Source organism: Bactrocera neohumeralis, chromosome 5 (genome assembly GCF_024586455.1).
Source record: "Bactrocera neohumeralis isolate Rockhampton chromosome 5, APGP_CSIRO_Bneo_wtdbg2-racon-allhic-juicebox.fasta_v2, whole genome shotgun sequence".
NCBI lineage: Eukaryota > Metazoa > Arthropoda > Insecta > Diptera > Tephritidae > Bactrocera > Bactrocera neohumeralis.
Window position 1 is genome coordinate 1544630 of NC_065922.1, and position 13316 is coordinate 1557945.

The window sequence follows — 13316 nt, forward strand, 5'->3', positions numbered from 1 at the left end:
CTACGCCAATTAAGAAGAAGATATTAAGTTAAATAATACATTTCTAAATTAGGTCGATTAATGAAAAGAATCAATAACTAGAAATTATGATTAAATTTAAAATTTTATTGTTTTATAATATCACAATATTTTGGAAATATGTACTTCCCATCTTATATGTAAGGGTTCCAATTGCTCCCATCCTCTGGAAGCAAGTTGTTTGTGATAAGTAGGATAACATCAATAACCCACCATACTCCAACGCCACCAAGTGTCAATAGCTTTCCTACAGCTGTGCCTGTTTGGCCTAAACAAAATCTATCCATACCTAAGAACCCTAATAAAATACTATATATAAGTGTGGTCACAAAATAATGATCTGTGTAGCGCACACAGGGCACACCGTCCCGTAAAAATGTTCGTGGTCCATAACAATCAATATCGGAAAATACTGTGCACAGAACTTCTGTATGCTCCACTTCTTCATACGTAGATCCTCCAAAACGTAGGCATCCGTAACCTTTTACTGCCCTGGCTGTATTATTGTTATCATGGTCAATTGGATCTTTGCACTCCAAAAAGTCACGAGGCAAAAACGAACACATAACCATTGGTCCAAGTGGGTTGAAATCTGAGGATACTGCGGCTGAACCAGTTAAAGACGATGGAGACGTAATAGGCACAACCGATTGAACAGCTGTGGTTTGCATTTCTTTTTCACTGCGTGCATGGATGGCACTCACTACTCCCATATGTGAAATTAAATCCAAAGCAATTAATACAGTTAAGGGATTAAATAGGATGTGTTTACTGTGCGTTACCATAGTTTATTTTATGCCACAAATAACAATATTAAGTTTTACAATTTATTGACATTACTCCTTAAGCAGCAACTAATGATTTCCGCTCCGCCCTTCCGTAGTGACAACTTAGGTTTTGTTGTTCTCTCTTGAACCCATTTGAGCAATAATGCCAATGCTCAACTTGTATACATTGTTTTGCACACATCTAACTTTTCAGTTATAATTTTTCATATTGTAAAACATTCAAACTAGAATCCAATTATTAAAATGGTCTACCTAATTACAAATAATTGTATTTAGTGTAATTTCGAGCTAGTTTAAGAATACTTCAAGTTAATTTTTGAATACCACAAAATATCGAAACTGGCAATCCTGCTTATAAAAGAGCAAACTCGTTTCAATTTACATTGAAACAGCAAAAATGCTCAAATTAGCATAACAACTACGTTGTCACTACGGAAGGGCGGAACGGAATCACTAGATGCAGCTTTACACTATCAGTTATAGAAAGGTTGTCATTGTCATCTGGAAAATGTTATTGTTAAGATGAAAATTGTTCAAGAAAATATTTCCAAAGAGTTTTATCTGATAATAAAAAACACAACTGTAGATTAATTCAAACATTTTTTTTCGGATTATGCTATACGGTTTAAATTTTTTCATCCCCAGTAAATTTCTTAGCGCTTCAAGTTATATAGTTTAGATAAAAAAAAGTGGCAAAATACAGTTAGCAATTGTAAAACAATAATTATTGCCACAGAAGATTAAGTTCATTGTTATTCTCAACTCAGCGTCTCACAACCATTGTACGATCTGTACGGTTGTATTCACATACAACAACGAAGCCTTCTCCCATGCGTTGAAAATGTCCACAAGAGAATCGGTTAGATTTGTCAATTCCGTCTTAAGAACCACATATTTCTGTTAAAATTAAGAGTTAGGTTTCTGCCGAGTTAAGAAAACTATCCGAAACACTTACATAATGGGTTGTCAAAAGTCTTGCGGTATTTTTATAGATTTTTTTTTATTGAAATTGAAATGAATTTTTGATGACTCATGCCCAGCCCTTGACCGATGCTACGGCTGCTTCTATGCCGGTCTCTTTCGACCAATTCAGCGATTTTATCGCAATTTTTATAGCATGACCCGACGCGACGAATAAAACTAGAACTACGGGCTTTCAGTGCCAACTAGCGAAAATTCCGCAGGACATTTTTGACAACCTAATATGTGGGATAGTATACATATTCCTTTTAACACATTAGCAGCCACCAAGAATGATAGAAAAGTTGTCATGCTCCTTGACGGGACGTAAATTTGAAGTTTTCTTGGTAGGCTAATATCTGCACAATAATTCCAATTTTCAAGGTTCTTTGATAATTTTTGCAGGTATTATGAAAAAAACTGCGAGGATAATATGGGTTTAACAAAAATTGGCTAGGCAGTCAGTCAATGTGTTAAAGGAACTATACACATAAGTATATTTTTTTTCTTTATTATTATATTTCACAATTGAAAATAAAATGCAAGTACTTTAAAAACTTACCTAACTGTTTGTTTTTACAGTTGTTTTTAAACTACCTAAAATACTTATTGCTTTGCATTTTTTATAAGTATGTATGTATATGGCTGCTTTATCAAGCGATAGAAGACTGCTTGCATCGAGTCAGCTAGCTTTCCTATTATTGTGTGTTGAGGTAGATTCCTATGTATAATATTCCAATAATTAATTTCCAAAAGAACGATCAGTTACTGTCGATGCGGAAAAGAACGGGTTTCGTACAAAGATAAGCTTTCGCATTCGCTGCATTGCAGAATGCAGCTTATCCTAGGCACTTTTGCTTTCGGGATGTGAATCCATCAATATCGTCGAGAAAATAGAGTGGATATTCTCGACTATACTTATTTTCATATAATATAATACTGAAAGTTAAGGTTTCCATAGTAAATAATCATTACTTTTAATTCATATAATTACACGAAGTGTTTTATTTATTTCCAAAACTATAAATAAATTAACTTAGCGTCTTACATTTAATGCCAAATTACACTATTGGTTATATAACTAAACAAAGAGCATATGTAAGCAACACTAACCAATGATTAATAAAATTTACTGTCGACCATACATTTAAATTGTCGGCAAAATCATTATCTTCGTCAGCTATAGATTCCATCATTGCACCTATGTATGCTAAATGGAAAATTGTCACCAATGAAAATAAAATATTCGTCAGTTTTACTAATAGTGCGCCATCGCTTCGCCAACCTTTACTGGGGCAGTATTTAAAACGACATGGCTTTTGGCAAGCTTCTGTAGTAACACACGCATTAAAAGCGATAGAAATCTTTTTTCGTAGTTTGCTTTCTACAAAACCAAATATTGCCAGTGAAAATAACGCTAAGTATATTTTCAAATACTGGCCATGCAAAAGTGATGAAACTAAATATGTTACAAAAATTGCAACAAAATGACTTTTAAACCGTTTATAAATTCCCCGAAATATAAATTCTTTTAGAAATTTATGCATGGGTATATTCCATGCTCGTACCACTGAACTCAGTGACCTAGGGAATTCGATATGTATAGGCTGTGTGACCATGTAACCCAACCACTTATTCGGTTTATCGTCCTTATCAAGACACAGACCACCAGCGGTAATGGAAGCTTGCGACAAAAAACTGACGAAGTAATGGCTACAGCGAACCGCAAATGCATCACGAAATATTCGTACCCAAATTAGCGGAGGATCTGAAATCAAATATGGTACAATGCAATTCGACAAATTGATAAAACCAAGCGAAAGCAAACAGCAAAAACCGCACCACATCACTCTTCGCATACGAAATTGATGTATTGGATTCAAGCGAATGCTATACAAATAAGAACTGTATGGAACCCATGGGCCAACGATTAAATTTGCAGGCGTAAAAATATAACCAAAAAAGGAAAATACATTAGGAACAATTATAACGCGCTGATTTTTCAATACTGTTTGCTCCATTTCGAAAGCTATAGATATAATCTTCATATTCACAACCATGATGGATCCCTTAATCATTTGCCAAGCTATTTGATGTTTCCATATTTGCTCAGAGCAAAGCTGTGTCAAAATTGTACATATTACCATAATGACACCAATATTTTTTCTAAAAGGTGAAAACAAATTTACTAAATGAATAATCGAATACGAAATAATCGCAAAAAATATAATAAAAAATGAATTAGTGCCCACAGCTACAATTAACATACCGCATCCCGCTGATATAGAAATTAGATGTAAAAGCCACTCCTTTTTGTTTGGGAGGTAATAGCAAAATACAAATGCCATGCGGCATAAGAGACTAAAACCAATTAAAACTGCCATGTACCATATAATTTGCATAGTGGATGGTATAATGCAGCTTTCACAAATGTTTGCCCACGAATTAATTGACTGATTTTCCTCCAATATGGTATCATACTCCTCTTCGGCATAATCAAGTGGCTCATCATAGTTGTAATATGACAGGTACATATATTCAGATTTATTTTTACGAGCTTTAACGGAAATTACTTCGTCTATCTTTAAATCTATGGAAATTGAATTTTAATTTATATGTGTATTATATTACATTTCTAAATCTAAATAGCTATTACTATTTACTTTTCAATGGTTTGATCCTTTACGCACTTTTACCTCCTTTGCTACATATTCTTTGAATATTTACTACATGTATATAATATTTAAATACACACCAATACATATATATCCCAATGCCGGTCTCCATTTACGCATCTCTCATGGTTGCATTTTAATGAAATCGTAATGGCTGATTTACATAAAACTTTTCTCGTTATGCTAGACAGATAAAAAATAACGTCAGAATGAACGCTTTCAGCTTCTGTGATTCCCTCTGTTATTTAATATTTTATTTTGTGTTTGTTATGTAATCGTACTCATAAAAGCGAGTATATGAACATACATTTTTATTTACATTATTATTACACTGCAATAATTTAAAATTCTTAAAATGAAAATTAAATGATTAATATACATAAAATCCTTACCTCCTTTTGGTGTAAAAATTGAAACAGAAATTTTGATAAAAATATACTTATTCAATTAGGAGCGGGGAAAATGATTGTTTTATATGTTATTTAGCACAAAGAAGCCTGTTTTAATTTTTTTAGTACAACTTAACACCATGATTATATTACGTGGCATCTCTTTTCAACTGTCAATGGCCGCTGTTGAAATACAAGAAAAATACAGAGAAACATAAAATTGTAATTTTATGAACACAATTTACTTTTTTTACTACACTTGCTGGAGTTTGGTGATAAACAAGCGAGCATTGGATTGATGCTACTCCTCGTATATAAAAACGGTCATTTAAGAAATTTTAATAGTGAAAAATTAGTGGCGCTCATTTGTGGTACAAAGATCCAAGAATTTGGATAGTTTTATACGATCAAATCAAATAAACCCAAGCAAGAATATACCACCTTTTAACAGTGGTGTTAATTGTCTACTATTCTACTATTTTGATTGAGGAATAATGGTACGTTAAAAAACTTGTTAATTCATAAAAACATATCAAGCGCCATTTAAAATGTTTTAAGCTAAAGGTTATGTTGATTCTCCAAAACTTTTTAACAGGAAATACAACAATTAGAAATACTTTGTAAGCAGCTGTATGAGGCCACCGATTCAGTGATACGATCAGATGCTGAAAAGGCTTTAGTAGCTTTCGTGAGTAGCCAAGATGCGCTTCCCAAATGTCAAATGTTATTAGAGCGCGCAGATTCTAGCTATGCACAGTTATTAGCTGCTACGACACTAACAAAATTAATACAAGGACTGAATTTGGAACAACGCATTGATATAAGGTTAAAAAAATTTTAATGTCCTTAAAAGATCATATTTATGAATATTGTATTTTTCTCTGCAGAAGCTATGTATTGAATTATTTGGCTAATCGTCCCAATTTACAACATTTTGTGGTACAAGCACTGGTTACACTTCTTGCAAAAATTACTAAATATGGTTGGTTCGACATGTATAAAAGCGAATTGATTTTTCAAAATCTTTTCGAAGATGTTAAGAAATTTTTACAGGTAAATACATTTATCAGTGTAAGAAATGAAAAATATGAACTTTAAATATTATTAATAATAATATACGATTTTTAGGGCTCTGTAGAACATTGCACAATCGGCGTTCAGATTTTATCGCAGCTTGTTCTAGAAATGAATTCAATAATTGAGGTTGATGTGAATTTGACTTTTTCGAAAAATAGAAAAATCGCAACATCGTTCCGCGATCAGCAACTTTATGACATTTTTTTACTATCCTGTTCTTTATTGGTCACTGCTCGTGACAACAGTAAAAATTTAAATTTTATGGATGAATCCCAACAAGCGTTCGTATAAAATTTTGTAATAATGCATTTTTAACAATGACAATAATTCATAAATATATTTCATATATCTGCAGACTAATATCACATGTTTTGCGATTAACGAAAAACTGCTTAAGCTTTGATTTTATTGGAAGTTCAACGGATGAATCGTCGGACGATATGAACAGTGTTCAAATACCAACATCTTGGCGACCAGCATTTTTGGATTCTAATACATTAAAGTTGTTTTTCGATCTTTATCAGATACTTCCTAATGGTTTAGCAAGCTATTCACTATCTTGCCTCGTACAAGTATGTTAAAAAAATTAAAATAGCTAATTTCACCTTCACTTATTTCTTTGAATAGATGACTTCAGTACGTCGGTCCCTTTTTAATAATTCAGAAAGGACAAAATTTCTTACTCATTTAGTAGAAGGAGTAAAAAATATTCTTATGAATCTACATGTAAGTTTTGTATGTAATGTATGCATTGATTTGCACTTTTTAATAATACAAACACATTACAGGGGCTTAGTGATCCCGATAACTATCATGAGTTTTGTCGGCTATTAGCTCGACTTAAGTCAAACTATCAATTAGGTGAACTTATAGCGGTTCCCTGTTATCCGGAAGCAATACAGTTGATTGCAAAATTTACAGTTCAATCGCTACAGGTTCGTAATTATTAATTTTATATTAATATTTGTTATTATAATTATAGTTAGAAGCTCTAAAATTACTGTTTGTTTTTTTAGATGTGGCAGTTTGCACCCAACAGTGTACATTATCTGCTCACGTTGTGGCAAAGAATGGTAGCATCTGTACCGTACGTTAAATCTCCTGAACCACATTTATTAGGAACATATACTCCTGAGGTGACAAAGGCTTATATTGAGTCACGTCTAGATGCTGTTCCAGTTATTGTTCGTGATAATATGGAGGATCCTTTGGATGATTTGTGTATGGTTCAACAACAATTAGAGCAATTGTCTGTGATTGAACGTTGTGAATATGACAAAACTTGCACTCTACTTGTTCAGCATTTTGACCAAAAGGCTAGAGAGTATGAGAATTTGCTACAGACGCCGAACGCCAATCCCATGGATATCACAGTTCATGAACTGCAATTGACATGGCTAGTTTATATTATTGGTTCAGCAATTGTTGGTCGCCTCACAGTTAATTCTAATGATGACCATGATACAATGGATGCGGAATTAGTGATAAGAGTATGTACGCGTTGCATTTTGTACAGAAAGGTTTTACGAGGAACTAATTTCAGGTTTTACAATTAATGAGTTTAACGGACGCGCGTTTACCACAAGCAGGCTGTGAGAAACTCGAACTGGCCGTTTTAAGTTTTTTGGAACAAGTACGCAAAATGCACATCACTGAACAAACACAAAAAGCAAATGTTTACAAACGACTGAGTGAAGTCTTTGGTTTAAATGATGAACAAATGCTCTTAAGTTTTATTAATCGCAAAATGTGGGTAAAATATACTAACATGTATAAATCTGTTAAATCCGATAGGGCAACATCATTAAATTGATTTAGGTCTTTAATATAGAACGTCGTAAAGTGCAGTGATCTTTGATTAATATTTCAAAAAGATCTATCTGTTTTATATTTAAGCTATCTATTCAAAACAAAAAGTTACTAATACATTAATATTATCGTTACTAAAAATATAAAAAACAGAAATTAAGTCAGTTTAGTGTGGTTGACACCTCGTTTTAAGGAAATATCCTAATTGTTTATGTAATGAATTTGTAGATTATTTCCGTGACCCTTCGTTTTAAAATTCACAGCCCTTCAACTATTGACAAATAAGAAAAACAGTTAATTTCGGTTGCACCGGAGCTATAATACCTTTCACAAATACAAGTTTCCATAGAAAAAATAAATAGAACAACTTCTTCGGAGATTACACCTTTGCTCTAAACAGTCCTTTTCAGGATATATAATAAGGGGGAAATATGAATATAGATTTATAATTAAAAAGAGACAATTTCCAACTTGCATTGCAGTATAACTAATCTTAAGTTCTGGGGCCACTCTGAACAAATCATAACTAAGACACTAATGTTGCTTTCGGATCTGTCAGTGCATTTTAACTCTGTTAGAAAACTAGCAAAACTGGAGGAGGTGCAATTCATGTTAACCCACCACACGGTCAGTAGATGAGTCATTTATATTATGCAAGATTTTCTTATAACATTCATTTAAACATTTGCTAGAGTGAACATTTTCCATTTTTGGGCACCAATTCATCTTTATCGGAAATGCGTTGTCGCACAATGTTCTACACGTCGCTTGGGCGTTTGCTTATGTTCGACTTAGGAGAAGACGAGGAACGTTTCTACAACTTTTTAACGCCTCTAACAAGTAATTGTAAAATAATATATTTATTAACTAATGATTTAGTATGATGATGAATCTAGTTGAAAACTTTATCGCATTTAACACATATTTCGCATAAATATATTCTAATTAACATGTATTTGCGTTATAAAAAATTTACAGATCAGTTTGAGTCCCTGGGCACAGTGTTAATGGATTCTAATAGTTTTCCCAACGAGGAAGCTAAGAAGGCAATTATTGGTTTGGCTCGAGATTTGCGTGGCCTAGCTCAACCTTTAAATGCACGTATACCATACACAATGCTTTTTGAATGGCTGTAAGTATCTTATTTAAAGTATTCAAGTGTTTCAGTATCACCCTATTCAAATTGTAATGAGAAAATGTTAATAATATTTGTTTCCCTTTCTTTAAAGTTATTACGCGGACTACTTGCCTATCTTAATACGCGCGGTAGAGTTGTGGGCCCATGACCCAGCCGTTACAACTCCAGTACTGAAGTTGTTCGCCGAGCTTGTGCATTGCCGCACTCAACGTCTGCAAGGCAATGTATCCAGTCCAATGGGAATTTTGTTGTTCCGGGAAGCGTCAAAATTAATTTGCATTTACGGCAATCGAATATTGCATCTAGATGTCCCTCGAGATCAACAGTATCCGATGCGTTTAAAAGGCATTTCAATTTGTTTTTTAATTCTTAAAAATGCCTTAGGTGGTAATTATGTAAATTTTGGCGTATTTAAACTATACGGTGATGACACACTTGATAATGTCCTGAATATTGCTGCGAAGCTTATTATGTCTATACAGCAAAACGATTTATTGGTTGGTATTATTAGTATTTATACATTAAACATTTTATTCGACGGTATTAATTACGTTTAGGAATACCCAAAATTGTCTTCGGCATATTATGGTCTGCTTAACTGTTTGTCACAGGACCATATAACATTTTTGGCAGGCTTGGAACCGCGAGCATTTGTTTATATATTAGAAAGTCTTTCAAAAGGTCTTTCTGCTTTAGGTAAGAAAAACTATAAACAGAATTATTTAAAATTATTTGTAATATTTATTTTGTACAAATCAGATTCAACAATTTATATTAGCTGTTGTTCCATATTAGACAGTATCGTATCATATATATTTAAACAATTGCAATTAAAAGGTACGTATGAGTTTTGGTTTCAAATAAGAATTTCTAAAATGTATTTGTTTCCAAAAATATGTATCGTATGTTTTTAGTTTCAACATTCCCAAACAAGAAGTTACGAAATATTACTCCCGAAAATGTACAGTTCCTTGAGGTACTTGCTAATCTCAGTTACCAAATTATTTTAGATTCTTATAAAATGTAAACTGTCTTCAGGTAGTGGAGATGAACTCAGATTTATTGCAAAACATGATGTCCACATTGTTGAATAACGTCATGGCAGAAGATTGTAGGAATCAGTGGTCGATGTCACGCCCTCTTTTAGTACTCATTCTCCTATATGAAGACTATTTTAGGTACGTGCCATTCATCTAGTACGCGTATTAATCGCTAAGGCTTAAGTAAATTTTATTACAGATCCTTAAAAGATAACATAATCCGTTCGCAACCTTTGGATAAACAACAAACAATGGCACAGTGGTTTGATGATCTCATGGTCGGGATAGAACGCAACGTTTCTAGCAAAAATAAAGAGAAGTATGTGATTTGTATGTATATTAATTATAGTATATATTGATATTAATTTGTTCGAATTTTAGATTTACGCAAAATCTCTCTTCTTTCCGTCGTGACGTTGTTAATTTACCAAAATCATCAAGTTATAATACAGGTTCGTATTAAAAATTTTTAACTAACCTAATCCGCGCAATTAGGAAAACTTGCCACAAAGTTTTTGATAGCTGTAGAGGGGCATATATTATTTATGTATCTATTTAACTACATTTTTGTTTGAATTTAGTGACCCTTACGCAGTGTAGTCTTTTTTTTTAATTCTTAAGTTTAATAATATTAAGGTGATATTTTCTCATCTATAGCTTCAATTTTAAGGAAACGGAAAGTAGTTACATGTATATCGTTTATAAAATATCTATCGAGGCTAAATTGGTATAAATTTCGATACTATCGTATAACTAAATCTAAAGAAATACCAAGCCAACGGTTTGCAGCCAACGGAAAATATTTTCCTAGTTCTTTCGATATATGTAAGCTTTTAAGTTGAATTAGGGTTACTTAATAAGAAAAAAATATCTTTCTGAATAGTCAACAAGGTATTGTTGTTAGATCTGAGCAATCTATACCAAAATGCCTTGGACAATAATCTATACCAAAGATATCATGTCGAATGATAAAGTTTTCCGTACAAGAAATTAATTTTTATGACAGATTTATTTTATAATAATCCGATATCAGGGGATCCGACAAATGAACAGGTTCTTAGAGATAAAAAAAACACGTGCACAATGTGAGAACGATATCTCAAATACTAAGAGATTTTATTGTGGCAAGCTTTCACTTGAACTTATATGAGAAGAGTGGTTGTGCTTCAACTGTATCATAAGGATGCTTAAAAGTAGACAGTGCCTTGTTTAAAGCCCAACAGCTAAATTTGAAAAGAAACTCGTTCAAACTTCTCGCATATAAATAACACACGACTAAACAACTTTTTTTGATTATCCATGATCTCAAAAATCTTCAAAGTCTCATCAATTTTTGGTAGATTGTGCAAATTGTCTCTTTAACGTATAACCATTTATGAAAATTACAAAAAGTGCAATAATTTTGCATACTTTGAGGATGGACAAAAGTTAGTGCCACAACAAATTCTCAAACGTCATATACTTTGCAGACTTTATATCAATCCTGTTTAGTAAGCTAATGAAACCATTTTATATGTTTGCGTTCTTGATTTTGATATTTTGTTTATTGCTGATATGCTTATGTAAGAATCATATTGTATGTTAGATTGATATTACAGTCATGAATGAAATAGTTGCATATCTGCAGTTCGACAGTCGTTTTTTGTGTCATACTGCCTTAAAAAGAAATATATTTTAAGGCATTCGTATTTTAATTTTATTTATATTAATTAGCAATAATTGACATTTGTCAATTAACTTGCCTTTCCCCAAAAGAGGGCGTTACGGAGCGTAAGGTAACTGTGTACTCACTCTAAAAAATTCTTTATATATATATACATATATGTATGTACATACATACGAGAACGCATCAATTCACAGTCCTACAATTCACGTATTTATTTATTTATTATTTATTTCAGTTAATGTTATCAGTTCAGTTAGCGATATCAATGATTTTTTGCTCAACGAGCTCGAGAAAGAGTACATGAGAGATGATGACTAAATATTTTCCAGGACCTTTGGGAGGGTAAATTTAAATCACATGCTTATTAACGGTTGTAAGGACTAACAATGCCTTTTTGTTGCCCAATAACTATTAAGTTCATGTTTTTCACATAGTATTATTATAAAATAAGGCTTATTGTTGTTTGAAAATGCTATATTTTTACCAATAATATTTCTGTGCAAACAAAACAACCGCTAATGTCATGTTAGGTTAAAATTTAGTTACAAATTTGTTAAGTTCTTTTTATTAGAATAAATAACGGCAATTGAATCGAAACAAATACATAGATTTTCAAAACATGGGATAAAAACAAAAAATTACAAGTAAAAATCAATAAACAAAAAGTTTTTCAAAAACGATATTTGAATTTATTTATAAATCTGAAGGATGTGGAAACATTCAAAGTGGAGAATTGTAATACTGCACTAATATCAATATTCATCATCAAGATGAAAAGGAGAAGTGCCTTCATGATATAAAATAGATATGAATAGAAATAAAAGTAAAGATAAAAAGGAAAAGAGGATAGGTTATGATGAATAAATAGGTTAGGAATAAAAGTCAATTATTTGGAATCACGAATGGAAATCAAAGTATACAAAGAATACATATAAGAGTATTTCTAAGCCTTTTTAATGAACTTAGGTGATCATAAATCTGTGATAAGTGTTAAGGCTTATATTAGAGAAAATACAAACAAATAAACTGTAAAAATATATTTACACTAATACCGAATATCTGCCAAGAGCAAATATTATATACATACTACTATATACAATGTATAAAGAAAACTAATTGATTTTGTTTCCATTTATTTATTTTTAGATAATGCGTACCAAGTATATTCTGAGACCAATTATTCAGTTTCAGTATAATAATTGTTGGAAGGAAAACATCTTGTTGACACATTTATTGTCCTGCATTTTTTGAGTTAATTTCGATTGGATAAAAACTTATTTATACATATTTAAAATAGAATATAATAAGGAGAAATCATAAGGAATATATTAATATTAATACATTATTTTGCTGCAACCGCGTGTGCAGTATAGTAGGTGTATTGTAACTGATGAAAGGGCTTTAATAGTGGCACTGATAAATGGCTGACTGTTTGCGATGACTCGATTTTATTTTGCTAACAAAAAAGTTTGTAATATGTTACACGTAACTTGATTATTTTGTACGTGTACAAAGTTAAATTTTAATAAACACAATCTATGTAAATAATGATTTTATTGCTGTGTGCTGCTTTTTAGGTAGAAAATTGATAAATGTTTTTGGTAAACGTATAGTTTCGTTCCCGTAACGAAGGAGGAAATTATTATTTTTGTTTTTGTAATCGACTAATTTTTATGCGAAGATGACAAATAAGCATTAAAAATTATAATGCGAGCTAACAACAGTGCGCCAGTCGTTGCTTCTTTTCGCTACGTGG

The 13316-nt window shown here is 32.0% G+C and overlaps 3 protein-coding genes and 1 long non-coding RNA gene across 7 annotated transcripts; 2 read left to right on the forward strand and 2 right to left on the reverse strand.

Annotated features, from left to right (window-relative positions):
• Positions 1 to 84: 84 nt before the first annotated feature.
• LOC126759621 (TM2 domain-containing protein CG11103) lies at positions 85 to 1456 on the reverse strand. Its single transcript, XM_050474513.1, has one exon. The coding sequence runs from the start codon at positions 801 to 803 to the stop codon at positions 153 to 155; it is 651 nt and encodes a 216-aa protein (XP_050330470.1). The 5' UTR covers positions 804 to 1456; the 3' UTR covers positions 85 to 152.
• Positions 1457 to 2037: 581 nt separating this feature from the next.
• LOC126759622 (uncharacterized) lies at positions 2038 to 2327 on the forward strand. Its single transcript, XR_007667033.1, has 2 exons — positions 2038 to 2113; positions 2172 to 2327. It is a non-coding gene; the product is annotated as an uncharacterized LOC126759622 (long non-coding RNA).
• A 414-nt stretch (positions 2328 to 2741) lies between these two features.
• LOC126759615 (protein-serine O-palmitoleoyltransferase porcupine) lies at positions 2742 to 4548 on the reverse strand. 2 transcript variants are annotated; one of them, XM_050474495.1, is made up of 2 exons: positions 4430 to 4548; positions 2742 to 4356 (listed from the first exon to the last, which is right to left on the reverse strand). In XM_050474495.1, exon 2 carries the CDS (start codon positions 4298 to 4300, stop codon positions 2840 to 2842), a length of 1461 nt encoding a protein of 486 aa, XP_050330452.1. In that variant the 5' UTR covers positions 4301 to 4356; positions 4430 to 4548; the 3' UTR covers positions 2742 to 2839. The 2 variants fall into 2 exon arrangements, with proteins under 2 accessions (XP_050330452.1, XP_050330453.1); XM_050474496.1 differs by having other exon boundaries at positions 4423 to 4510.
• Positions 4549 to 4995: 447 nt separating this feature from the next.
• Positions 4996 to 13111, forward strand: LOC126758226 (ran-binding protein 16). Of its 3 annotated transcripts, XM_050472347.1 has the most exons (21): positions 4996 to 5327; positions 5426 to 5655; positions 5718 to 5883; positions 5959 to 6188; positions 6263 to 6479; positions 6535 to 6633; positions 6696 to 6842; positions 6924 to 7397; positions 7451 to 7656; positions 8199 to 8343; positions 8409 to 8556; positions 8695 to 8848; positions 8946 to 9351; positions 9412 to 9550; positions 9614 to 9691; positions 9769 to 9830; positions 9893 to 10032; positions 10094 to 10213; positions 10276 to 10346; positions 11796 to 11902; positions 12707 to 13111. In XM_050472347.1, the coding sequence occupies exons 1-20, from the start codon at positions 5325 to 5327 to the stop codon at positions 11876 to 11878; spliced, it is 3318 nt and encodes a 1105-aa protein (XP_050328304.1). In that variant the 5' UTR covers positions 4996 to 5324; the 3' UTR covers positions 11879 to 11902; positions 12707 to 13111. The 3 variants fall into 3 exon arrangements, with proteins under 3 accessions (XP_050328304.1, XP_050328305.1, XP_050328306.1); XM_050472348.1 differs by lacking the exon at positions 11796 to 11902; XM_050472349.1 differs by lacking the exons at positions 4996 to 5327; positions 5426 to 5655; positions 5718 to 5883 and having other exon boundaries at positions 6090 to 6204.
• The last annotated feature ends 205 nt before the right edge of the window (positions 13112 to 13316 follow it).